Raw genomic sequence first — 24,579 nt, forward strand, 5'->3', positions numbered from 1 at the left:
CACAGGCCCCACCATCTCCACTCCTGACTCAGAGATACTGTGTCTGAAGTTCCTTTTTGTCATCTTTCCTGTCACCCATCCCTCTCTCTGGCTATTTGAGCAGTACTCTATGGACATTTCCAGACTAGACAGCAAGCTCCATAAAGCCAGAGACAATCTTGGCCTGTTCAGCGTGGATCCCCAGTACCTAGCATAGTACCTGGCACCTAGTACATGTTCAATAAATGAAGGCTGACAATTTCTCACTTTTGATAAATCCATGGGTCTCTGTGGAGGATCCCTCGGATCAATGTGTTTAATAGTCACCTGAGGTTAAAGACATTTCGAGAGTAATCTTAGCCTTGGGTGTTTTCTAACCTTTATACTTGAAAAAGCCTGTGGAGCTGTAAACCACATGTTCCCCATCTCCCCTAGAGCATGGAGATGCAAGTGGGCTCAACCCACTTGAGCCACAGAACTCATTCTTCAAATTTTAGTGGAAGCCAAATATGTAGGTAAAACTAGAAGATAAAATTCTGGTTGAGGCAGAGTACAGGCCCTGAGATCTCTCCACCACTACTCCTAGAAACAGCATCATGGAGAATCAGAACTAGATGCAGCATCATGGAGAATCAGAATCAGATGCAGTGCTTTCGCTTCTGCATCTAGCCATGTGACTTCAGGCATGTCCTGCTACCTGTCTGCATCATGGTTATTTCATCTGAAAGACCATGGGGCTGAATGAGACAATCTCTAAGGCCCCTCTAGATTTGACACTGTAAGATCAGAATGCAGAGACAGAGCTCCCCACCAGAGAGTCTTCTCTTTAGCAATGGCTCTGCCCAGAGTGGAGACAAGCTGCTACCCTGGCTCACTCAGCCAGTTATCAGACTCACCATGATATGGGATTTCCATCAGGGGAGGCTGCAACTGCCCCAGGCCCTCAAAAGGCCAGATGAGAGCCTCTTCCTGGGGCATAGGCTCAGGTGCTATGCTCCAGGCCACCACTGCAGGGTCCTCTTCCCACTGCTCTGCAGCCAGGGCACCCATTGGGAGGGCAGCACAGTCTGCATACTGGGGGCCGGTCTGCATGGGGACAGCCGTCCACACTGGGCCCTCGACCTCTGGCAGTGGCTCCTCTCCTAGCACCTCAGGGAAAGGCTCCTCCAGGTTCTCTGCTGCCCGTAGGTCACTCAGCTGCCTGCTGGACCACTTGTCCTCTGACACAGCATCCTGTTCTCCAGGATTATCCATCAGAAGCGCCAGGCTGCTCTGGGCTAGTCCCTTATCTACAAGGGGACCCTCACTCAAAGTTGAGAGCACCTGGCTCGACCCTTCTTCTCGCCACTGCTGTAGCAGGCCCTCACACTCCTCCTGGTCGGGCCCCCGAGGGGCCATGGCAAAGCTGCCCTCTACCTGGGTGGACGAGCTCTTCGCCAGGAGGGCATTTTTTCGACATGTGAAGAAAGCATCTAAGAAGGCAAAATACCATGTTATAAGATGACAACATCACCCAACCCATACTCTTCTCCCAACTAGAATGTAAGTCCCATACAAGCAAGAATCATATCCACCTTGCTCATAGTTGTACCACCACTGAGCCTGCCCATTTTAATACCTGGAACACCTCATCATTAGCATGAAGTGCTTACTACGTGCTGGGTGGTATTCTAAGTGCTTCATACATATTAACTAATGTATATGGTAGGGATCTAAAAGTATTCACTATATGAATGAAAGAACAGCTATCCCACATAATCTAGGACAAAGATGGTCACATGTAACCACATCCCTTTTATCTGGAGGTTAAGACTCCTATTAAACATCAGAACCAGAACTCTCTGGTTCTAAGGGCCATATTACATTGGAACCAGCACTTGACCCTGAATCAGAACGGTGGGTTACGACCTAGCAATGAAATTAACAAATCATGTGACCTTGGACAATGCCTCTGGTGAGATGAACTCATTCTTGCCTATAAAGTGGAGACAGGGGAAGTTTGAACTAGATAATCTCCAAGAGCCTTTCCAGTTTTATAAATCCTCTAACCTACAAAACAAATACATTCCAAAAGAAAAAGTCCTAAAGTAGACAAAAAGAGTGTCTCAAAATCTATACAATTTACTTCTTAGCAAAGGCCCTTGCTCTTTGTCTCAAAGCTATGTATTCTATTCATCAATCTTCACAAACTTCATTATCAGCTTTCCCATTCCATAACACACCAGAGGCTGTAAATCAGAAGACGCCAACAACTGACAGCAAGAGACAGCTGTCATCTCTCTGCTACGGCAGCCACAAATGACAGCCAACAGGCAAGAAAGCAGGTGGGAAAACTCTAAAATTAGAGCCCCCAAACTCCAAGCACAGTATTTTGGTGCGAGCAAACACCCACACTCACTAAATCACTTATTTACAACACAGGACAAGTGACATGCACGACACTCACCCTCAATCACCAGAGATTCATTTTATCAGCTCTATTTTTTAAAAGGCAAGAAAAACTTCAAAATGGTTCAAATGTTGAAAGACACTATCTTATTTATAGTCTATGTTGATTTATGGCTCTCTAAACCAGTGGTTTTCAACCAGAGGGTAATTTTGCCCTCAGGGGACATTTGATATTATCTGGAAACACAGTGGCTGTCACAACTGTGGGGATGCTACTGGCATCTAGAGGTCAGAGGAGAAGGATACTGCTGAAGATCCTAGAGTGCAAAGGACAGCCCAGGCCCAAATGTCCATAATGCTGAGATTGGGAAACCCTGTTTTAAATCCACTGGCTGTGTTGCTGGCTTTAACCTCAGGGATTTGCTAATCTCCTGCCCCTGGAAACATCCTCTGCATACCAGATGGAAGAGTTTCTCTTGTTTACAAGTGTGAAAGTACTCGTTTTCAAATTTAGCAGATTTTTGGTGGTGGTGGCGTGGCGGTGGCCGTTGGTTTTTCAACAGAATCGTTTGATAAGGGAGGGAGGGAGGAAGGGAATGGGAAGCATAGAAAGAAAACCTTCTGTAGGAACCAATACACAAAGTTGAAAGAAGTGGCACTACTTCTATGGGGGAGGGAGGGAGGGAGTGGCCCCTCCTGTGATCTCTCTAAACTCTGACTACTGGTCTATAAACCTGCGGACAAGTATATGTCACTAAGGCTGTCACGGGACATCGGAAGGGCTCCAGAAATGGCAGCAACATGGGTAAAGGAATCTGCTTTAATTCTCTGAAAACAATTACTTCCGCGGAGCTTCTCATTCCTCAGAAGTACGGACACACAAATATTGCTTAGTTGAGTGCCTACTATATTCTGGACAGTGTGCTAGCGCTAGAGCTACAGGGAGCAGGACAGACATGGCCCTGCCCTCCTGCGGCTTGCATTCTAGCGACAGACCCACAGAAATAAATACCTGAGTGGCTATTTTACATACACACGCTGCGTAAAGTTCCGGAAACGACAAACACAGAATGCAGCTGAACCGCGTATTTCTAAGAAAGTAGTTCTTGGTCTGTCCCGCCCTCTAAATTGCCGGAGAACATTCTGGGAGTTCTGCGGGATCTGTCACAGGGACTGACGGTCTCCTAAGAGCCTCGGGAATTTCAAAGACCAGGAACGGGAGCGCGGGCAGATCACGGAAAAGTGACGGAATAACTCTCTTCTCTCTGGCTCCACCGCACGGACTCTCTAAACCCAAACCCACGGGAGACCGCTTCAAAGCTGGGGGTTAAATGGTCTCCGGGTTGCGAGCACCGGGTTTTCAACCAGACACTGGGCGGGAGAGCGGAGAGGCGGCTGTGAAAGGTGAGTGTGGAGTAACCCAGGGGAAGGCAGGTGCGTGCGGGTCTTCGGCTCACACCCCCCGCCCCCAGGGAGTTCGGGCGTTCGCCTCGCCCCAACCCTCGCCGACCCCTCCCAGGGCCGTGCCTCGGCGGGCCCCTGCCCCTTCGCCGGCCTCTTCCCACGTTAACCGTGGCGCGACGCCACCAGGCCACAGGCGTGAGGGGGGCCGCCCGCGAGGCTTGTCGGCCAGGCCCGGGCCTCGTGGGGTCCAGGAGCGGCACCGGGGGCCGCCTCCCCACACCTCGACCGGGGGGAAAAGTGGTCGTGACGCCCGACGCGCCGCACGCCGGCCCCAGGCCCCGCGGGGCCCTGCCGACGTGGGCCCGGGCCTGGCGCCCGCCTGCCAGGACGCGGGGCCGGTACCTGAGAGGGCACGGAAGAGGCGCGCGGCCGGCAGCAGCAGGTAACACAGGCACGAAGCGATCATGGCCGGCCGCCGCGCTCGCGCTCGCGCCCGCGCCCGCCTCCCCTCCTCACGGCCGCCCGCCGGGTCTCTCTCAGCTCGGCCCCGCCCCCGGCCCCGCCCCCGGGGCGGCTCACGTGGTACCGCTGCGATTCAACAACAACTTTATTGGGAGCTCAGAGCCACGTGTGGGACCGCGAGGTCGGTGAGTCTGTTTCCGTGGCAACGGGCCCGGCCTGCCTCCCGGAAGCCATCCAGGAGCCCAGTTTGAAAATTAAGCACCTCATTGGAGGCTCCCATAGTATCCATTCTAAGGCAGTTTCACAGCTACTTTTGCCACGGAGCTAGGGGGCCCACCTCGGGTACACTATAACCTCTCTGCCCCTCAGTTTTCTCATCTGTAAAATGAAGGGCAGAATTTTCTCTAAGGCCTCACACAGCCCTGACTTCTATAATCTCTTCTCATCCCAGAAAAGAGAGCCAGTTCTTCCCCATTTGTTTACTTTTCCTGACTCTACTGTCTTACTCAGCTCAGATTCTAGGTCACAAATTAAGTCTACACCTTTGTCTCCTCTCCCATCCTATTCAAAATGGCCCTTTTTTTTTACCCAATCTGGGGGAAAAAAAGGGGAGGGGGTATCCCATTGGTAAAGGGTTCAAGGAAGGTGGGGAAAAAAGTTCCACAAGGCAGGGACCAAGTCTGGTTTGTTGGTTAGTTTTCACTGAGGTATATCTCTCTAGTGCCTCCAACGATGCCAGGCACATAGTAGGGACCAAATCTTTGTTGACCAAACAAAGCATATGTCACCTAATGAAGGCCAGGTCTTCCGTCCATTGTGCGCTTACCCAAAGACCTCTGAGTTTCTCTCCCCCATCCCTCACCCTCAGTCTGCCTCAGCCGCACTCTGAAGGAAGGACCGTGTAATACTCCCAAATTTGGTACCTAGTGTCTGAGCTGTGTGATTTCCGATTTGTGACTGGAGCCTCGGTTGCTCGGAGAAGCCCTCTGGAGAGTCACCAGATCCAGGACCAGCTGGATACATCATAACACTGAAAGGCTAAAAGAAGGAGGAGAGAGTCAGTCTGGCTTCAAGTAACAGCACTCACGCCTTTGCCTGAGAAGAAGCAGGAGCCCCAGGGGCCATCTGAAGGTTGAGAAGCCTCTTAAAAACTAGTGCACAAATATTAGCTCTATCTAAAGAGCCTCCAAAGCCAGGCCCACTCCTTTTATGTGGCTTAAATAAACCTTCCTTGTACCTTCCTTCTGTTTTGTCCCAGTGGTTACCGAGAAGTCCAAATTGTAAATCAGATCCCAAGTCAAGGTACTTACCTAGGGACTGTGTTTCATTTTGTGAAATGAGGGTTCCCTTATCCACTTGGAAATGTTTTAAAAGTACAAACTCCTAGGCCCTACTCCCAGGGTTCTGATTTAACAGGTCTGGAATGGGGCCATGGACACTGACCAGGTTATTCTGGCATACAGTTTGGGAACTTCTGCTAAAGGACCTAATCCTCAACTGTGCTGTTCAATGCATGTGTGAGCAAAATGTGTCAGGCCAGCTCATGCCATATTCTTTCAGAGGCTTTTCCCGAGGCCAAGTAAGCAAGACTGATCTCTTTTTGTTTCCTAATCCACTTTCAGCTATGTTGGAAAGGGTAGGGGGTTGCGAGCATCACATGTTTTGGAGTGAGGCCACCTGAGTTCAGACCATGGCTTTGCCAGTTCCTACCTGTGGAACCTCTCGGGTTACTGAACCTCTTGAAACCTCAGTTTCCTCGCTGTGCCCAACCCAGGGTAAGCTCTTAGTGTTTACCATTATATGCATGTTTTTAACGTAAGCGCAAACCAGCTCTGGCTACTGCTAATGTAGGGCCACCTTCTACAATCTCTGGCAGAAATAAGGGCCTTCCAAACTGTAATGTGGTACTACAATTTGCAGCTTCATCATGTCAGAAATATTCCAAGAAGAGAGATCGGATGAGTCCCTCGATTCATCCCAACTGTGATAACAGTGGAGGCAATGATAAACCACTGGGTGGTTTCAAGGATGCAGAACCTAACGAATAGGGCAAGTGGAAGGTTTTGCAATACTTTGAAGGATATAAAATGTTCTTTTACAGGGAAATTTTCTGTATGCAAGAAGCTTAAGTTCTTGCGGATTCAAATTTTACTTATGCCAGCAGGTATGTGTGGAAGTTCAAGATGGCTGCCCTTATTAATTTATTGGTCGAACGTGTACATTACACAGGCTGTCATGAAGCTTCCTTTCAGGATTGCAGAGGCTGCTGAGCAAGGCCTAGAGCAAAGGTGCCCAAGAGAAATATAATGTGAGCCGCATATGTAATTGGAAAATTTTAGTAGCCTCATATAAAAAGCACAACAAAACAAACAAAAAAACAACAAAAAAAAACGGTGAAATTAATTTTTAATAGTATGTTTTATTTAACCCCATTTATCCAAAAAATCAGCATTTCAACATCATCAATATTTTAAAATAAGGCAGCTTATGTTCTTTTTTTTTTCTTTTTTTGTACTAAGTCTTTGAAATCCAGTATATGTGATAGCACATCTCAGTTTAGATTAGCCACAATTCAAGTGCTCCGTGGCTACAAGGGGCTTGTAGATATCGTATTGAACCTGCGCAGGTCTGGAGGGCTCAACAGCCTTTCAGATGGGATACGCTGAAAAGAACTGCCTCCATTCAAATCTTATGATAACCTGACACCCGTACACTTCTCCTAACTTGGCTTCTGTTAGCCTAGTGTTTCCTCCTGGATCTTGGGATTTATGGCTAGATATTCCCAGAATGTGCCAGATTGGTCTGAATTGATACATTCACTCATTCACTCATTCACACATTCATGTATCCATTAGATGTTTATCAAGCACTCATCAGTGTTACCCCAGCCTCATCCTGTCTTTTCTTGACCTCCAGCACCCTTCTCCTCTTTCATTGCAGACTCTAGCCTTAGACTCCGTTTTTCCTACCTCAAATCCTCCTATGCCCAATGTGGATGAGCCATCCCAAGCCCTAGAAGCTCACTGTCACCACCTCCTCGGTGGCCTCATTCCCACTGTACATCAGATACCCTTGGAGTATCATTACGGGGTACTCCCCTGCCTCCGAAATCATAAATTCACACACCCACTCCGACAGATCACCTCATGGCCCACTTTTGCTTCTACTTCAGCAGTTCTCTAACTCCATCAAACCCTCGGGTTCTCTATTCTGTCCTCACACTTTCCCTCAATCACCATTTCTTTCTCTATCCAACATGGAATCCTCATGAGCCATCTTTTTTTTTTTTAATGTTTGTTTATTTTTGAGAGAGAGAGAGGCACGAGTGCGAACAGGGGAAGGGCAGAGAGAGAGAGAGAGAGAGGGAAACACAGAATCCGAAGCAAGCCCCAAGATCCAAGCTGTCAGCCCAGAGCCCAACACAGAGCTTGAACTCACAAACTGTGAGATCATGACCTGAGCCGAACTGCCACTTAACTGACTGAGCCACCCAGGTGCCCCCCCACACCATGAGCCATCTTTTAAATCACTGTCTTCCCAGTATCATCTCTCTTGCCCATTGTTCTTTGATTACTCCTAGGTCAAGTAAAACCATTCTCCTTCTTACATCTGGGCTGCTGAGCACTGGTGAATAAAATTACCAGCCCCTAGGACTGGAGCTCCTAGTGTGCTGGCCTCCAACCTCACTTCAGCCCTCAACCCTCCCCAGCAATCCTGTGCTCTTAACTAGGTTTCTCTCACTTTCCATCATGACCATTCTTCTCAAACTTGTCCTATGATGTCCCTTCTTGTTCTCTGGAGATCGTCTCCCTACCAACTTTAGAGAAAAACTAGAGCCACCAAGTGAAAACTCTCTACTGTTTGTTGCCACACCAACTCACTGACAGGCAACTCTAACTGCCTTCCTTCCCTCCCAACACGATGGCTGGCCATTCCATCTTTCATAGGATCCCCTCCTCCTGCTTCTTCAGAGATTATGCTCCTTCTGCTCACCACTCTCCTTTTTTTCCTGGACTCCTTCCCATCAGCATTTAACCATGCTTCGGATCTCCTATACAGAACTCTCCCCCAGCCCAAGTCCTCCTCCAGCCATCCCTCCATCTCCCCATGTCTCCTTCATAGCCAGGCTTCTTGAGTTGTCCACTCCTGATATCCATACTTCCTCATCTCTCATTCGTCTCATCTTCATCCCACTGCAGTGGGGCTTCTGTCCTCATCACTCCACTGAAACTCCCCACCAGATTTCCCAGTGCCTTCCTTGTGGCCACATTTAATGGGCACCCTCCAGGCTTTATTATTTCTTGAATGTTCTGTAATCTTGCCTAACTCCCCGCCTCTTATAAGATTCTCTCCTGTTGGTTTCTTTGACATTTTTGTTTTCCTTCTGACACTGTGGACATTTGTCCTAGTGTCTTTTATTTCTGTTCCCCTGAACACCCCCCTTTCAATGATGGTGTTCCCAGGATTTCATCCTTGGTCTCTTTCCTCTTCTTACTTTAAAATCCCTCCTTGAGAAACGTTCACCCTTCCAATGGCTTCAGATACCATTCACATACCAACAACTCACATATCTACATTTTTAATCCTTTCCCTGGGCCACAGACTCATAAATCCTTTTGCCTGTTGGCCTCTCCAATAGATGGCCCAGAGGCACCTTAGAGATTCAACACACCCAAAATTGCATTCAGCACCTTTCCCCAGCGTTCTCCAAAAATGACTGCCCCTCTGTCCCCTCAGCTCTTCTGTCCTCTTGGTTCTGAATGGCACAGTCATCTACCAAGTTACCCTGGCCTCAGGCTTTTTATTTTCCTTTTTACTCTCATATCCGAACTGTTCCGAGTCCGAGTGTTTTGGCCTTCTTTATATTTATTCAGTAAGTCCACTTCATCCCTGCAGCCACTTTTTTTTCTTTTTTTAAAAAAATTTTTTTTAATGTTTATTTATTTTTGAGACAGAGAGAGACAGAGCATGAATGGGGGAGGGTCAGAGAGAGAAGGAGACATGGAATCTGAAACAGGCTCCAGGCTCTGAGCTGTCAGCACAGAGCCCGACACGGGGCTCGAACTCACGGACCGTGAGATCATGACCTGAGCCAAAGTCGGACGCTTAACCAACTGAGCCACCCAGGTGCCCCTTTTTTTTCTTTTTAAGAGGGGGAGAGAGTGAGCATGAGTGGGGTGGGGGCAGAGAGAGAGGGAGAGAACGAGAATCCCAAGCAGGCTCCACCGTGTCAGCACAGAGCCCAACGCGGGGCTCGATCTCACGAACCTTGAGATCATGACCTGAGCTGAAATCAAGAGTCAGACGCTTAACCAACTGAGCCACCCAGGTGCCCCCTGCAGCCACTTCTACCTGGCTTTGATCCTCCTCTTTTTCCCAGTCTGCTTTCCACGCTGCAGCCAGAGCAATATTTCTACTCTGGGAATCATGTCAGGTCACACTGATGCTTAAAACCTCTCTGTAAACCCCACTGTCCTCAAATGCAGGCCAAACTCCTTAGCACAGCACCAAAGGCTCTCTGTTATTGGCCTCTGCTCACCTCCTATCTCTTCTGTCTGCTTTTCCCTTCCATCACCACTCCCCTCAATGAGGATCCCAACCCAGCTTCACTAAACCACCTGTGGTGGCCTCAGCATGCTGCAGGGACTTTGTATATGCTTTCTTCCCAGCCTCAAATACTCCTCCTCCCCTGGGTCTGCCCCTGCCCCTGCCTTCATCTGCCTAATGGACCTTCAAGTTTCAGCCTAGACATTTCTTCCTCAAGGAAGCTCTCCCAAATCTCCAACACCACCCCCACACAAACGTACCACTGCCCCCAGGCTGGACCAGCAGCCTCCTCCTCTTTGCTTTTCTCTCATCCTTGCTTATTCTGGACCCAACACGGTCACTATCTTTTTACTCATCAGTGCCCCTCATGAGGTTCACCACTCTGTTCCCCTCGCCTAGCCCAGCACTAGGGCATTCAACACACCGAATGAATGAAGAGCTTCAGTTTCATAAGGAAACCAAGCATAATAAAATCCACACTTGCAAAAGTAGACACATAATGGGGCAGTTCTTGCTTTATCATTCTGCAAGTGCCTTTCTTTCAAAGACCCCCTCATATTTGCCATTTTTTTTCTTTTTATTTATTTTTAATATGAAATGTATTGTCAAATTGGTTTCCATACAACACTCTGTGCTCATCCCAATAGGTGCCCTCCTTCATGCCCATCACCCACTTTCCCCTCCCTTCCACCCCCCCATCAACCCTCAGTTTATTCTCAGTTTTTAAGAGTCTCTTATGGGTTGCCTCCCTCCCTCCCTCTCTTTTTTTTTCCCCTTTCCCTCCCCCATGGTCTTCTGTTAAGTTTCTCAGGATCCACATAAGAGTAAAAACATATGGTATCTTTCTTTCTCTGTATAACTTATTTCACTTAGCATAACACTCTCCAGTTCCATCCATGTTGCTACAAAAGGCCATATTTCATTCTTTCTCATTGCCAAGTAGTATTCCATTGTGTATATAAACCACAACTTCTTTATCCATTCATCAGTTGATGGACATTTAGGCTCTTTCCATAATTTGGCTATTGTTGAAAGTGCTGCTATAAACATTGGGGTACAAGTGCCCCTATGTATCAGCACTCCTGTATCCCTTGGGTAAATTCCTAGCAGTGCTGTTGCTGGGTCATAGGGTAGATCTATTTTTAATTTTTTAAGGAACCTCCACACTGTTTTCCAGAGTGGCTGCACCAGTTTGCATTCCCACCAGCAGTGCAAGAGGAAAAGACCCCCTCATATTTGAAATCTCACTTGATTTACAACTATCATTGTTTTGAAAAGCCCTTGCATAAAATGGGATCGTATTACATCTAATAATAATGGCATCTGTTTCTTTCTTTGGTTTTGCTTCCTAATTTTTAAAATATGTTTGTTTATTTATTTTGAGGGGCAAAGAGAGGAGGGGGGAGAGAGAGAGAGAGAGAGAGAGAGAGAAAGAAAGAATCCTAAGCAGGCTCCATGCTGTCAGCACAGAGCCCACCGTGGGGCTCGATCCCATGAACCGTGAGATCATGACCCGAGCCAAAACCAAGAGTCAGTTGCCCAACTGACTGAGCTACCCAGGTGGCCATGTGCTTCCTCATCTTGCCTTCTAACATGGTTTCTGCCAACTTTCTTGGATTCTTTTCCCTCCATTCTTTCCTTGGAGAGCTGGAACCTTCATTATCTTATGATTTTATGCTAGTGGCTATCAAATACAATGGCAAACTTTTCCTTAAAGGACCAGACAGGAAATATTTTTGGCTTTGCAGGCCATGGGTCTCTGTAGCAACTGCTTGACTTTGCCATGTGACTGCATGAAGGCAGCAACAGGTATACCTAAATGAGTGATAGTGACTGTATTTTTAGAAAACTTTATTTACAAAACAAGCAGTGGTCCAGAGTTGGTCCTCTATATATACTCTACTATAGTTTGACAATTCTTGAAATATATCACCTGCACCCAGACCCTTCTAAACCATGAACAGCAGCTGTCCTGAAAGGAGAACAACCTTGCCATGTTAAATTAACAGCAAGGGGGTCAGTGCAGAGAGGCAGCATGGGCTTTGCAGCCAGACTTCATCTATATCCCAGTTCTGCCACTTTTTAGCTGTGTGATCGTGGGCTACTTACTTAGCCTCTCTGTGCTCAGTTTCCTCCTCTGTAAAATGGTAATAAAAAATAGTATCTCAGGGTATCTGGGTGGCCCAGTTGGTTGAGCATCTGATTCCTGATTTTGGCTCAGGTCTGAGCCATGGGGTCAAGCCCCGCATCAGGCTCTGTGCCAAGCCTTGGGGTTCTCTCTCTCCCTCTCTCTCTGCCCCTCCCCCCTCAAAATAAATAAATAAAAGTTTAAAAAATAGTATCTCATATGCCCCTCTCCCACTGGCACTCTGCCTCTCTTTCTCTCTCTCTCTCAAAAAATAACATTAAAAAAATTTTAAACATAGTATCTCATAATAGCATAATAATAGACAATTTAAATGTAAACTCTACAGAACAGTGTGGTCACTTACAAGTGCCATATAAATGATAGCTTATAGGATAGTAAAGGGTCCCTCTGCCGTGTTCCCCACTAGTGGAAGTGTTGTAGCAATAAAATTGGCTATAAAGGAAGAAATTTTCATTCTCTTAGTAACTGGCCATACCTCACCCAGGGTGACATTCTCTTTGACTCATTCCAAGTCAAAATCACAGCTCCCCTCCTCCCCAGGGACTCTCTTTTGTCCCTGCTCTGTGGATTAACTATAGAGTTAGTTTACCTGCCGCCCCCTAAATGCCTTACGCCTACCTCCGAGCGCCTCAGGGGCTCATCTCACAAATTAGTAGTTTAAAAGTACAACATTTTGATTAGATGGAATGTAACATGCTGGTTATACAGTCTGAAATGCTAGCCCCACAAATAACACCAAAGGATACATATAGTCAACAGACTTTTGACGGTGGTAGAAAGGCAATTAAATGGAGAAATGGTGATGGTTATACAGCATTGTTAATGTGCTTAATGCCACTGAATTGTGTCCTTTAAAAGGGTTAAAACGATACATTTTATGTTACCATAAATTTTAGTGGATCCCAGACCTAAATGTAAACACTAAAACTGTAAAGCTTCTATGATGCAACACAGGAGGAAATCTACACGAACTTGGGGTGGGCAGAAAGTTTAGCTATGACCCCAAAAACATGATCCATAAAAGAAAAAAAAATTGATAATTTTGATAAATTTTGAAAATGTTTTGATTATGGATTCTGAAAAATTATCAAAATTATTTGACTTTATCAAAATTGAAGTGTGTTCTCTGTGAAAGACACTGTTAAGGATAAGAAGCGAAACCACATTTCTGACAAAGGACTTCAGAATATATCAAGGACTCTCAAAACTCCATCGGAAAATAAACCACCCAACTTAAAATGGGCAAAACATCTGAACAAACGATAAAGAAGATATATGAATGGCGAAAAAACCCAAAAACATAATCAAGTGTTAGCGAGAATGTCGAGCAACTGATCCTACCATATCTTCCTACTGAGAATTCAAATCGGTACACCCCCTTTGGACTTCGGGTAACAACATGGTGGTTTCAAGGTTAAACATACACCTGCTATATACACGTGACAATGCCACTCCTGGGTATTTAATACTCAAGAGGAATGAAATCTTACGTTCACACAAAAACCTGTATGTGATGGTTTATAGCTGCTTTGTTCATAATCACCAAGAAAGGGAAAAAATGAAGAGCTAGCAGGTGAATGGATAAGTGTGGGACATCCTACAGTGGAATATTACTCCGCAATAAAAAGGAACAACAAGCTACAGCTTCATGCAACAATAAGGATAAATCTTAAATGAAAGAAGCCACCCCCAAAACTACACATTGTATGATTTCATTTATATGACTCCGGAAAAGGTAAAACCATAATGTTGGAAACGGAACAATGATTGCTGGGGGTTAGGTTGGGGGAAGGGCTTAATCATAAAGGGGCAGCATGAGGGAAAGTTGGGGGTGATGGAAGTGTTTTGAGTGGAAGCATGGTAGTAAACACATGATTCTCTGCATTTGTTGAAACCTACAGAACCGTGCTGCACGAAGTGGATGTTGCTGTATGTAAATCAAGTAAAATCAACCAAGATAAGCGGGGAAAGACGAAACGCAGGCTGTGACAAGTGCACCTATGTTACAAATACATCAAATAACCACAACGAAGGGGCTAGGAAGAAAGAGTAGACCTAGATAATTCGGGGGGCAGGGCAAGTGTCTTAACTGGATACATAAGGATGAACACACACTCACAAAAAACAAAAACCCCTACACAATAAATACTGTATTCTAGTTGGTAAATTTGTTTCCCCTGTTATGGTTTACCAATCCTGAAACTATTTTGTATGTATACTAGAGATGAGCAAATAAGTACATATATATGGTAGAAAACGAGAGCCGGGTTTCTTGACGAGAAAGAAGTGACAAATACGCACTGGGGAAAGACATGAATGTCTCCTGTGGTGCTGCCTTACAAGCAGAGGTATTGGTGTATCCGTGGCTTTTGTTTCACATACGTATAGATAGATGGGTATAGAAATAAATACAGATGTGTGTTATACGCAGGTCAGTACCCATACATACATGCTAGCACCCATTTCCTCACTCTACCCACTGAAAATGACGAGAAGCAGTAAGAACTTAACGGTGATGAGCATGCCAGCACCCACATCTAGGTTTTCACTCTCCTGGGAAAAGTGCTTGATGCCTGTGATATGAGCAAACAAATAAAAATGAAAGGCGGAGAGCATGTGAAAAGGGCACCGGGGCCAGCCTGAATGAGCTCTCATAGCCAAAGTTGGAATGTGAACAGCAAAATAATGATAGCATTGTACTGTAACCCGAATAATAAAATAAGCATCCATGATCCCTATTAATATAAACAACCAAATAAATAAATGAGGGAAAGGGACCACTCTTTCTTACAAAGTTCCAATTAACAAAGGTAGAAGGATGGCAGGAACAGAAAATCACCCTTAGAACACGACAATAGTACTTGTTGAGGCAAGATCTCAATAAAATCCATGGGTGCTGGGGTGCCCGGGTGGCTCAGTTGGTTAAGCATCCAACTCTTGATTTCAGCTCGGGTCATGATCTCACAGTTTCATGGGATGGGAGCCCCATGTCAGGCTCCACACTGTCTGCATGGAGCCTGCTTGGGATTCTCTCCCTCCTCTCTCTCTCTCTCTCTCTTTCTCTCTCTCTCTCTGCCCCTCCCCACCTCAAAATAAATAAGTAAACATTTTTTAAAATGTTTAAATTTTTTTTTAATTTTATGATATTAAAATTATTGAACAAAAATTTTAAGCAGAAATAAGATATTTGCATAAAATATCTTCTCCAAAATATGTATTAATTACAAAGGGGAAAAGAACTTTACAGTAGATAAACCCAGCAGATACCACCCTGACCAAGAGATCGATGTGATACATATTGATATCATGTGTCCCTGATACACACTGAGAAGGGCACATCAACTTTGGCACCCTTCCCAGTAATCGTGAGAAAACATCAGACAAGCGCAAATTGAGGGACATTACACAAAATATCTGACCAGTACTTTCTATAAGGGGTCAAGGTCATGAGAGACAAAGACTAAAGAAATGTCATATTTTGGGAGAGACGTGATAACACAGTGTGGGATCCTGGAACAAAGAATGGACATTAGTGAAAAAACCGATAAAATATAAAAATGGTCTGTAATGTAGTCAATAGCATTGTAGCACTGTTAATTCCTCAGTTTTGGTAATGTTTCTGTGCAAGATGTTAACACAAGGGAAAGCTGGATGAAGAGTATACGGGAACTCTACTATTTTTGTAACTCTGCTATAATCCAAAATATTTCAAAATTAGAACTTGAATTAAAACAGGATATAATAATAATAAACTTTCAAAATAACACATGAAAAGAAGTTGAAGGTATTACATTTCATGATTTCTAAAAAGATACAAAATTTTTAAATTGTGGTTCCTGAACATTTTTATTTCTCCAGAATGAACTCTTCCCCAAATAAGTAAATAATTGCTGCCCATCATTATAAAGAGAAGCCCTGATTAAATCATGCTCCTGTTCAAAAATCTTCAGTGGCTTTCTATTGACTTTTCACTGCATTTGAATCTATTTATGAAATAGCTCGTGTTCCTTTTGCTCCTCTTTTTCCCATTACTCTTTGCACCCTATACTCCTCCAAACCCACCTTGGGCTCTGTTTCCTTCCTTTATTCTGCCTTCCTAGAAATGCCTTTTGCCAGGACTCTACTTGTGCAGAGCCCACAAATGCTCCGCAGCATGAAGAAACCTCACTTTCCCTTGAACTCCCAGCAAATCTCCCTCATGATCCTTATCAATTTCCAGTACTGCCTGGTGCCTCTGGCTGGTGGCTAGAGTGCTTTCCCCCAAATTTTCTAATTTGCCCTTGGGGCCTGAGACCACATGGTGCTGTTTAGGCAGAGTACCTAGAGTTTAGACCAGGATCTACATACTCTCCAGTCCCCATTTTTCTCCTTTAAGGACATTTTCTATCCTCTTTGCCAGCATGGCGTAGACCAGATGCCCAAAGAGTCTCCAGGACTCATGCTTACCAAATCATCGTGGGAGTTGACCAGTCCCCCTGGTCTATTTGGTGTTTCTTTCAAGGAACTACATGAGATGGGACCCCTAGACTGGTGTGGCCATGCTGATTTGGGGTGACTCCAATTCTTTATGTGAACAGGAGCTCTGCCAAAAATATTTGCCCACAACCCTCATACCCTAGGAGTAGCTGTGTCAATTTCTATCTTGTATCATACATGCCTTGAAGGGTCCAAGCCATAATCATGTCTGCATTCCCTCCCCACAGTGGTGCCTAGCATAGTGCCTTTTACATAATAGATGCTCTATAAATATTTTTCAGAACAAATGCCTGAAGGAATGAGTAACGTGTCAGATGCACATGTTTCTTTTGGTCCAAGCCTCTAACTATGTTCTCCCTACACAAATTCCCAGATGTTCCTCATTCTTCTGAGTGGCAAAGAGGGATTTCCGTGTCCCCAAGCCCTCCAGTCACTGACCTGACCGTTGATGTGCTGGAAGCTTATCAAGAAGGAACAAACACGCCTCCAGATTCTCTTGATAGTAAACTGCAAGTGAACTTCAACTCCAAGACATGTGAAAACAGCCAAGCGCGGGAATGATGGTTGAGTGGTTTCAAGTTAGGCAGCCCAGTAGTTTGGATTGAACAGTACTTCGGCTGCAACAAATTGTAGTGATAGAGCATATGTTTGTCGTGCTTTGCTTTTGATCTTCTGCTCCAACGTTGAGGATACTCTCCCAAGGGGGAAAGAAAAAAGGAATGAGAACAGGGTACAAGAAAACTGACTTCACCCATCACTGAAATATTTCGTACCTGAAGCACAACCACCTTGAGAGAAGAACATGGTGGTGCGTCTTCACAGTCACCTGACTAAGGGGCTTGGGTTTGCTCCCGACTCAGAGGGAAACACCACCACCAAGAGGCCCCCCCACAACACCTGCCCACTCACAGCCGAGCCCGGGCTCGGCCCCAGTGGACATATGAGGAAAGAGGACTGCCAGAGCCACCAAGAGGGCGGGAGGCTGGCTGTTGCCAGGTCCACCCGTGTGGATCACAATGGCTGCATGAGGTCATGGAATGTTGAAGAGGTGACATTAAAGTGGCTCTTAAGTCACAAAGTCGCAGGAGGGTGGGCATCCTTTTGACAGGGCTCCCGGGAATAGAGCCATACCACTCTCCCTGATGATCTCAGCAAGTAGCTGCTTCTCCCAGACAGAGTTGGGGTCAAATCCACGCATGTCCTCTTCCCACCAAAGCCCACTCTCTCCAGGCTTGCTGGGGAGGAAGAATAACTACAGCCCCCCTGGGATTTGTCTGTGTGAGGGCAGGGTGCACGAAGTTTGAGGCAGAAGTGAATGGACGGGTGTGCTTCTTAGGGAAGCGGCAGAAAGGTGACAAGAAGTGGACAGTGGCCCCCGAGAGGGCCCTGGCGCCATGGACAATGATGAACCTCTTGAGCCTGAGACAAAAGGTGAACAGGCATCCCATCTCTCACCACTCAGGCCCTTCTGGGCTGTCTCTATAACACCCAGTGATCACAGGGACCCTGAAGCCCCCTTCCCTCCTCACCCGGGATCCTCTAGAATTGGGATGATGTGTTACGTCAACTTGGCCTCAGGGCCTCCCAAACAGGGAATGAGACAGTTGGAGGCAATGCTATGCTGGAATTGGCTCGTACTAGCTCTGGCCAACTTTAATTTCCGCTTTGTGAGCTGTCTGATGTCATGTTGGTAGTTTGAAATCAGCCATACTGGGAATATTGACCCCACCTGAATTGGCTAACTTTACAAATCAAGGATTTTTTTTTTTTTTTTCCCAGAGAGCCCGTTGAACACATAATAGCATTCTACTGGTTGGATGGAATTCTAAAATTGTGTGTCTAATGAGATTATTGAGACTCAGAAAGTCATAACTTTTTGATGGCTGCATTTGATGGCTAAGCTGCTGTATATCTTCTAACTGCTGGGCCACTATTACTTCCACCCCTTATCACACAGACCTTGTCTTACAGTCTCGGAAATAATTCCTGGAGCTTGGTGTACGGAGAAGGACTAAGAAAACATCTGCATGAACTTATTAGGAAGCCCACCATCTGAGAACTTGGGTGGTTAAAGCTGGGGACCCCTGCCACAAATGCTCAGTCCACCCAAAGAGTAGATTGGCTACGTTTTGATGGGTTACCTGCTGGTACAGCATGGCTCCCCCAAACACTGCATCCTGTGGATGTGGGAGGAGTAGCTCTAGACTCCTATGTGTGGCTTTCAGGAACTCATCCTAGTCCCAGATCAGTGGTCCAGCAGCAGAAAACTCAGGTCCAGCAAAGTATCGGGACTGCTATAAGGGAAGCTTAGGACATGTGTATTTAATCATAGCAACTAGTTTCAACCCCAGCAAGATTTTGCAAGCTCTTCCTCCTTTTTTGTTTTAATGTTTATTTATTTTTGAGAGAGAGTGCAAGCAAGGGAGGGGCAGAGAGAGGGCAACAGAGGATCCCAAACAGGCTCTGCGCTGACAGTAGTGAACCAGATGCGGGACTCAAACTCATGAACCGTGAGATTATGACTTGAGCCAAAGTCAGACGCTTAACCGACTGAGCCACCCAGGCACCTCCCCTCCCCCCCCCCCCCCCAGCTCTTCCTTCTTCATGATCCTAAAATAAATGTTGGATTGGAAGGAAGAGAAGCTAGGTCAAATTCTTAGGGATCAAGTTATCCTTCTTTCTCCTTGGGACTGCTTGTGTTCCCTTGCATTTTACGGATGTCCCAAGTCACCCGCTCTGCCCTGCCCCTCGCCTTCTGCAACATCGTTTGTGCCTGCCAATGAGGCAGCCTAGGCATCGGCACACACCCTCTCCCTGAAAGAGTAAAGCAGACCCTGAACCCCACCCAAGCCGACAAGAAGGAAAATAGTGGCAAAGAGCCAATCTCTGACACGAGCCCAAAGCAGGGAATGAGCAGGGAGTCTGCAGAGGACATGAGAGGGTGTTTAGCACAAGACTCTACAGACGATCAGGCAGTGGCCCTGTGTCCGAGAGGGAGGGCTTGTAGAATGGAGTCCCTGACGGGACTGAATGCACACTGCAGGTCCTTGGCTGGTGGGGGGAGGTCCTCCAGGACCTAGCTGGCAAAGGAAGGGGGTGGGGGTGGGAGGAGAAGCCACAGGTAGACTTCACCTGAGAGGCCCTCAGGTTTCATTTCCAGAATCAAGGAGATGAGTTGTTCTTCTAGATGAACCTGAAACCGAGCCGGCAGCACAGAACAGTGACGAGACCTTCTACTGTGAGGCTGAGGCCTCTGTGGCTGGAGAAAAAGAGAAGCCAGGCGGGGAGAGCTCAGAAACAGACCTGGAGATCGAAGGTGACCGTGGGCGCTTAGTGGACAGGGTGGGGGTGCGCCTCCTTCCTCAGAAGCTGGAGACCTCAGCTGTCCCGGGTCGGCCGTGGTTCTGCCCAGTGGGCCACCCCACAGAAGGAACATGGCAGCAACCTCTGGGGCAGTCTTATGCCATGTCCTCTTCGAGGCTGGCCTGGTGGCAGCAGCTGCCCCGTGCTCATGGCCTACCTGCTGAGCAGAGTGGTCGCATCAGCTTGTTGAAAGTGGAACCAGTACTTACACAGGGATTTCCGGTTTTCTAAAAGTTTCCACGTGTGGCATCTTATGTCCTCTTTGCAATAATCCCAGGAGGTTGTCATCATTACCCTCCTTTTAAAGAGGAGGAGACTAAGGCTTAAGGAGATTGTATGAGTTGCCCAAGGCCACAGAGAGCTGCCAATGTTTGCTGATCCCCTGTTCACGCTGCTCTGCTGATCTGCCTTCGTGCTCGGTGTTGTGGGGGCCGCTGGACCATCTGTGGCCCCTCTTGCAACCCGGTGACTTTTTACTCACATTAGAGTTCTTGGTTCCCCTACTTGAGAGTTTGCTCTGGGCGAAGCCAAGTGTGCCCTGTGGGGGTGGGGAGGAAGAGGGCCGGCTGAGCTGCAGCAAAGACTGTGTTATTGCAAACAATGCCTCCACCCTCTTCGCCCTCTCCATTTCCCCAGGGAGGGAAGTGCCAAGAACACCTGTGAAGCAAGATGAGCACATGGCTCGCCCCACCTGAAAGGCCAGCCCGGAACTTCCAGGCTGAGGCTAGCCCATTGCCTTCGTCTCCTGTGTTCTGGCGGCTGGGTCAGTCCGTTCATATACCTCCCTCCAGTGGCCAGCGTACAACTTCCCCTCCCCATATGCCTCCTCCCTGCCCCCGCCCTCATCTCGTTGCTTTTTCTGACTTCTTTTCCACGTCCAGGCTGCCGCTAATGTGCTGATGTTGGTTTCAACCCGGACCTTTACCTGGTTGGGGGGGTGGCAGATAGAAACTGGATGTTTTGTCCCAGACTCCTGCTTCTGTCGCGTCTTCCCTCCACCCCCCCCCCAGCTCCCCACAAGAGATAACACGGTTGCCAGCTGCCTCTAAAATATAACCATAGCGACTACAGCTAGAAAGGGTCAGCAGAGTGAAACAGAGCAGAATTAGTGTCGAGGACAAAGGTGGGGGTTACCTACCGCCTGCCTTGGCAAAGAAGAATCTCTACCGGCAGCTAGGCTGTGCTGGGGCAGAAACTCAGGGCCCAGCTGCTCCAGCAGCTGGTGCCCCCTGGTGCTGAGGAGCTGGGAATGGGGCCGGAGGGCTTCTCTGAGCTGGCCTGAGACGTGAGCCCCCGGTGGAACAGCAAGCTGGCAGTGAGGCTACAGAAGAGGGAGAGAAGGCAGAAGTTGGGCACCTGCCACGTGCAGTTTTGCTTATGCGACAGCAGTCCTCACTTAGAGGCGATTTTGCACCCCAGGTGACATTTGGCAACCCCGGGGGGGTGGGGGGAGGGGATGCTACTGGCATCTCACTGGCAGAGGCCAGGAATCCTGCTAAATATCCTTCACCACTCAAGACAGCGCCTTGCAACAGAGAATGACCCAACTCAAAATGTCAGCAGCGCCGAGCTTGAGAGAGCCTACCCTACAACCATCCCAAAGAGAAGGCCAGTTAGAAGCTGTGCCTGCAGAGTGAGCCTCCTCGTAAAGTTGTCTGTTCACCAACAAAGCTCACGTTGTCTGCCTCGTAAAATGTCCGAGGTGGGTTGGCTAAAGGCCCTGGCATCCAAAGGGATCACAGATGCACGCTTAGACCCCAGCTAGCCATGGGAGGCCCAGCTGTTGAAGGGACCCACTTAATGAGGACACAGCTGTGAGGGCATATGGAATCCAGGGAGGCCCATTGACCACGAGCCAGACCCATCTAAAGTCCAAGGAACAAAGGCCCCAAGAGCTTGGAACGGAGAGATAAAGTCCCCAATTCTGGTAGCTGGTGTTAGCACTGATGAGCTGTGTGTGATTTGCGGCTAGATTTGTCATTGGTAAAGTAGACACAATAGTCCTTTTTGTCAGGAAAAATGACATACAAGTCTTTGAAAGAGGAGTATCAATTCAAATACAACTTTGTTTCCACGTGATTTGGGGAGGTCTTTCCATCTTGCAGTGATTTGCCACCTTGAGAAGCCCACTCAGTCCCACTTGGGGTTTTGAAAGTTGGAATCTCTAAATCTTTAGTAAAGCTTTATTCGTGGCTCTCAGTTCAATAGTGGTAGTGAAACTGAAACAAATAGGGTTCCTTCAGCCGTCACAAATCAGCTTTTGGTTTGGCCTTTCAGAGCCATCCCAAGGTGGACAAGAGAGCTGGCCTTTATGCATCCTTGATAATCAGTCCTGGATGTGGGCAACACAGGAAGGTGTGGGCATGCTGCTCCCTCTCCTGGGAAGGCTTGGGGCCTAAAACTTGGGGCCTTATCTCTTACTCAGAGGGAGATTTGGGGCTTTCTGGAGTTTGGGTCTCCCTCTCCCGCCTCTGGCCATCTTCCGATTAGAGCTGCCCTCCACCACACACACCCACAGGGACATCCTCAGGCAGAGGGGACACCGGGCAGAAGCACACTCGGCCCAGGGTTAGAGGAGAAATGAGGCAAAGGTGGAAGAAAAACCCCACTTCCTCCATTTTTTTGTATAGATACGGAGAAACTTTTCACCACCGGACAAAGGGAGCTGTACCTGGAGGCCTGCAAACTGGTGGGTGTAGTGCCCGTCTCCTACTTTATCCGGAACATGGAGGAGTCCTACATGAACCTCAACCACCATGGGCTGGGACCCAGTGGTACCAAGGCTATTGCCATAGCCCTGGTGGTGAGCATGCTAATGGGGGCCCTTGATGATGGGTAGAGGTGGGGGTTGACAGAGTAGTGGGCTCAAGACTCAGAGAGACCCCCCATGGGATCCTAAATTGCAAGCTTTATGCCCGCCCTGCCCTAGGCTCTGTTTGACTGCCAGTCGATTTACGTAATAGGCATGGATGCCCCACTGGCTCCTGGGAAGGGGGCTGCTAGGGACCTTGGCTTTGGAAGTCTATGCTCTTTCTGATTCAGGAAGCAAAGGCAGCAGCCACAGGTAAGTGGCTCGGCTTGTCACTAATGCTGGTGCATAATACAAAATGCCAGCCTGGATCTCAATTCCAAAGCTCACCTTTGCTATAAAGGTGTTCACTACTGAGCTGTTCTATTCAAAGTTTGCCTTTTGCAATGTTGCAATTCTTTTTTTTTTTTTTTTAAATAGTGCAGCCACTTTCTTTTTTTGTTTGTTTAATGTTTATTTATTTTTGAGACAGAGAGAGACAGAGCATGAACAGGGGAGGGTCAGAGAGAGAGGGAGACACAGAATCGGAAGCAGGCTCCAGGCTCTGAGCTGTCAGCACAGAGCCCGACGTGGGGCTCGAACTCACGGACCGTGAGATCATGACCTGAGCCGAAGTCGGACGCCTAACCAACTGAGCCACCCAGGCGCCCCATTTTGCAATGTTGCAATTCTTAAAAGATCACACTGTAGAATAACTCATGTTTTCCCATAGGAATAATGTCCTCTCTCTCTCTCTCTCTCTCTTTTTCTCTCTCTCTCTCTCTCTCAGCCTGGCATGAGCAACCAAGGACTTGACCTTGAATTCATCATAGCCTTATATAATTATAATTGCTTGTATACAAACCAGCTTCCATCCCAGAAAAACAGATCATGTAACAACTGTATGTCAGCACAACACTGCCTGTTCATTTAGGACGGTAAAGAGAAAGTTTGATTTAAAAAAAAAAGCATTCATTTTGGGAAATATCATAGCATTTGCATTTGGCACATGCCCATTAAGAGGCCACGTGAAATGTGAGATTGTGCTGCTTTCTGGAGGAGGGAGGAAAGAAGGGAAGAGCACAGAAAGAACAAAGGCATCTTGAAATTTATTGAGTGTTGAAAGACTGATTAATGAGGTGTTAGGAATGCACCATTACGGCATGAGTTTCACGAAAAAACCGGATCATGCAATTCTCTCGGGACTTGGGCTGCTTGTCTCTTAGTAACAACAGTTTCTGTTTGGGGGGAGTTTCTTTTTCCCTGATTCTCTGTGTCACTAATTTGACAATTAATCACTGTGACATGCTGGGGGATTGAACTGTTATTTATCTTTTTGTACTGTTTAACTTTGCACATGTTGTGTTTCCCTGGCTCGGCTTAAAAGCACGCTGATGGTAGTGCTCATATCTCATGCTTCCCGTCCATCTCTCACCTGCCTGCCTCGACGCCCTCGTGCTTGGCGGGGTGCAGGGACGTCCTCTGCTCATCCTTGTTTCTCCAGAAACTGGCACAAAGAGTAACCAGCGGCCACTGGCCTGTGTGACGTGAGTGTGGGCAGGCCTGGTGCGGGCTCTGCCCACTGCCCCACACACTGTGCTGGTCCCCAGGGTGACTATGCAGCTGGTCGTCCAGCCCCCGATGCTGGGCACTGACTGACACCTGGCCCCCTGAGCCTTGACCCTTGCCTCTGCACACAATGTAATTTTGCCCACCTCGGAGAGCTGAGGCCAGAAGGCACTTGGTGAAGGCCCTGGGTGGACTGTTAGGCACTGCGTTATCTGAGCCGTCACATTTGCCCTTTGCGGGGGTGGCTAGGACTCCTTCCCGGTGGCTGCCTCTCCCGCCGCTTGGTGCACTTTGAGAATACCCAAATCCAAAGATGTGTCTATTCTTCATACCTTTCTGCACCGGAACTGAGGTGGGGAAGGGAAGAATAACAGTCCTGACTAGAGCTGACCCCGGGCCCTCGTGCTGCACGTCGCTTCCTCTCACCTTGCTGCATGTGGGAGTGCTGACTAGC

At 47.5% G+C, this 24,579-nt stretch overlaps 2 protein-coding genes across 10 annotated transcripts in view; one reads left to right on the forward strand and one right to left on the reverse strand.

The window, feature by feature from the left end:
• Positions 1–16,925, reverse strand: part of ANGEL1 (angel homolog 1) — a 38,372-nt gene extending 21,447 nt beyond the window's left edge. Inside the window, exons 1-3 of one of the 4 annotated variants that reach the window (XM_042943873.1) lie at positions 16,844–16,925; positions 5,157–5,271; positions 876–1,451 (exon numbers count right to left, since the gene is read on the reverse strand). In XM_042943873.1, coding sequence (XP_042799807.1) covers positions 876–1,451; positions 5,157–5,259 — 679 coding nt within the window. In that variant the 5' untranslated portion in view covers positions 5,260–5,271; positions 16,844–16,925. Of the gene's footprint in view, positions 1–875; positions 1,452–3,379; positions 3,616–4,173; positions 4,280–5,156; positions 5,272–16,843 lie in introns of those variants that run through there. The other 3 variants (XM_042943874.1, XM_042943876.1, XM_042943875.1) reach the window with 3 other exon arrangements.
• Positions 16,926–17,449: 524 nt separating this feature from the next.
• The window catches only part of LRRC74A (leucine rich repeat containing 74A), a 33,365-nt gene continuing 26,235 nt past the window's right edge, over positions 17,450–24,579 (forward strand). For 4 of the 6 annotated variants that reach the window (XM_042943883.1, XM_042943877.1, XM_042943879.1 and 1 more), the window contains exons 1-3: positions 17,450–17,836; positions 19,593–19,721; positions 22,399–22,571. In XM_042943883.1, the coding sequence (XP_042799817.1) occupies positions 17,800–17,836; positions 19,593–19,721; positions 22,399–22,571 (339 nt within the window). In that variant the 5' untranslated portion in view covers positions 17,450–17,799. The remainder of the gene's footprint in view (positions 17,837–19,592; positions 19,722–22,398; positions 22,572–24,579) is intronic. The other 2 variants (XM_042943881.1, XM_042943882.1) reach the window with 1 other exon arrangement.

This window comes from Panthera leo, chromosome B3, assembly GCF_018350215.1.
Source record: "Panthera leo isolate Ple1 chromosome B3, P.leo_Ple1_pat1.1, whole genome shotgun sequence".
Taxonomy (NCBI): domain Eukaryota; kingdom Metazoa; phylum Chordata; class Mammalia; order Carnivora; family Felidae; genus Panthera; species Panthera leo.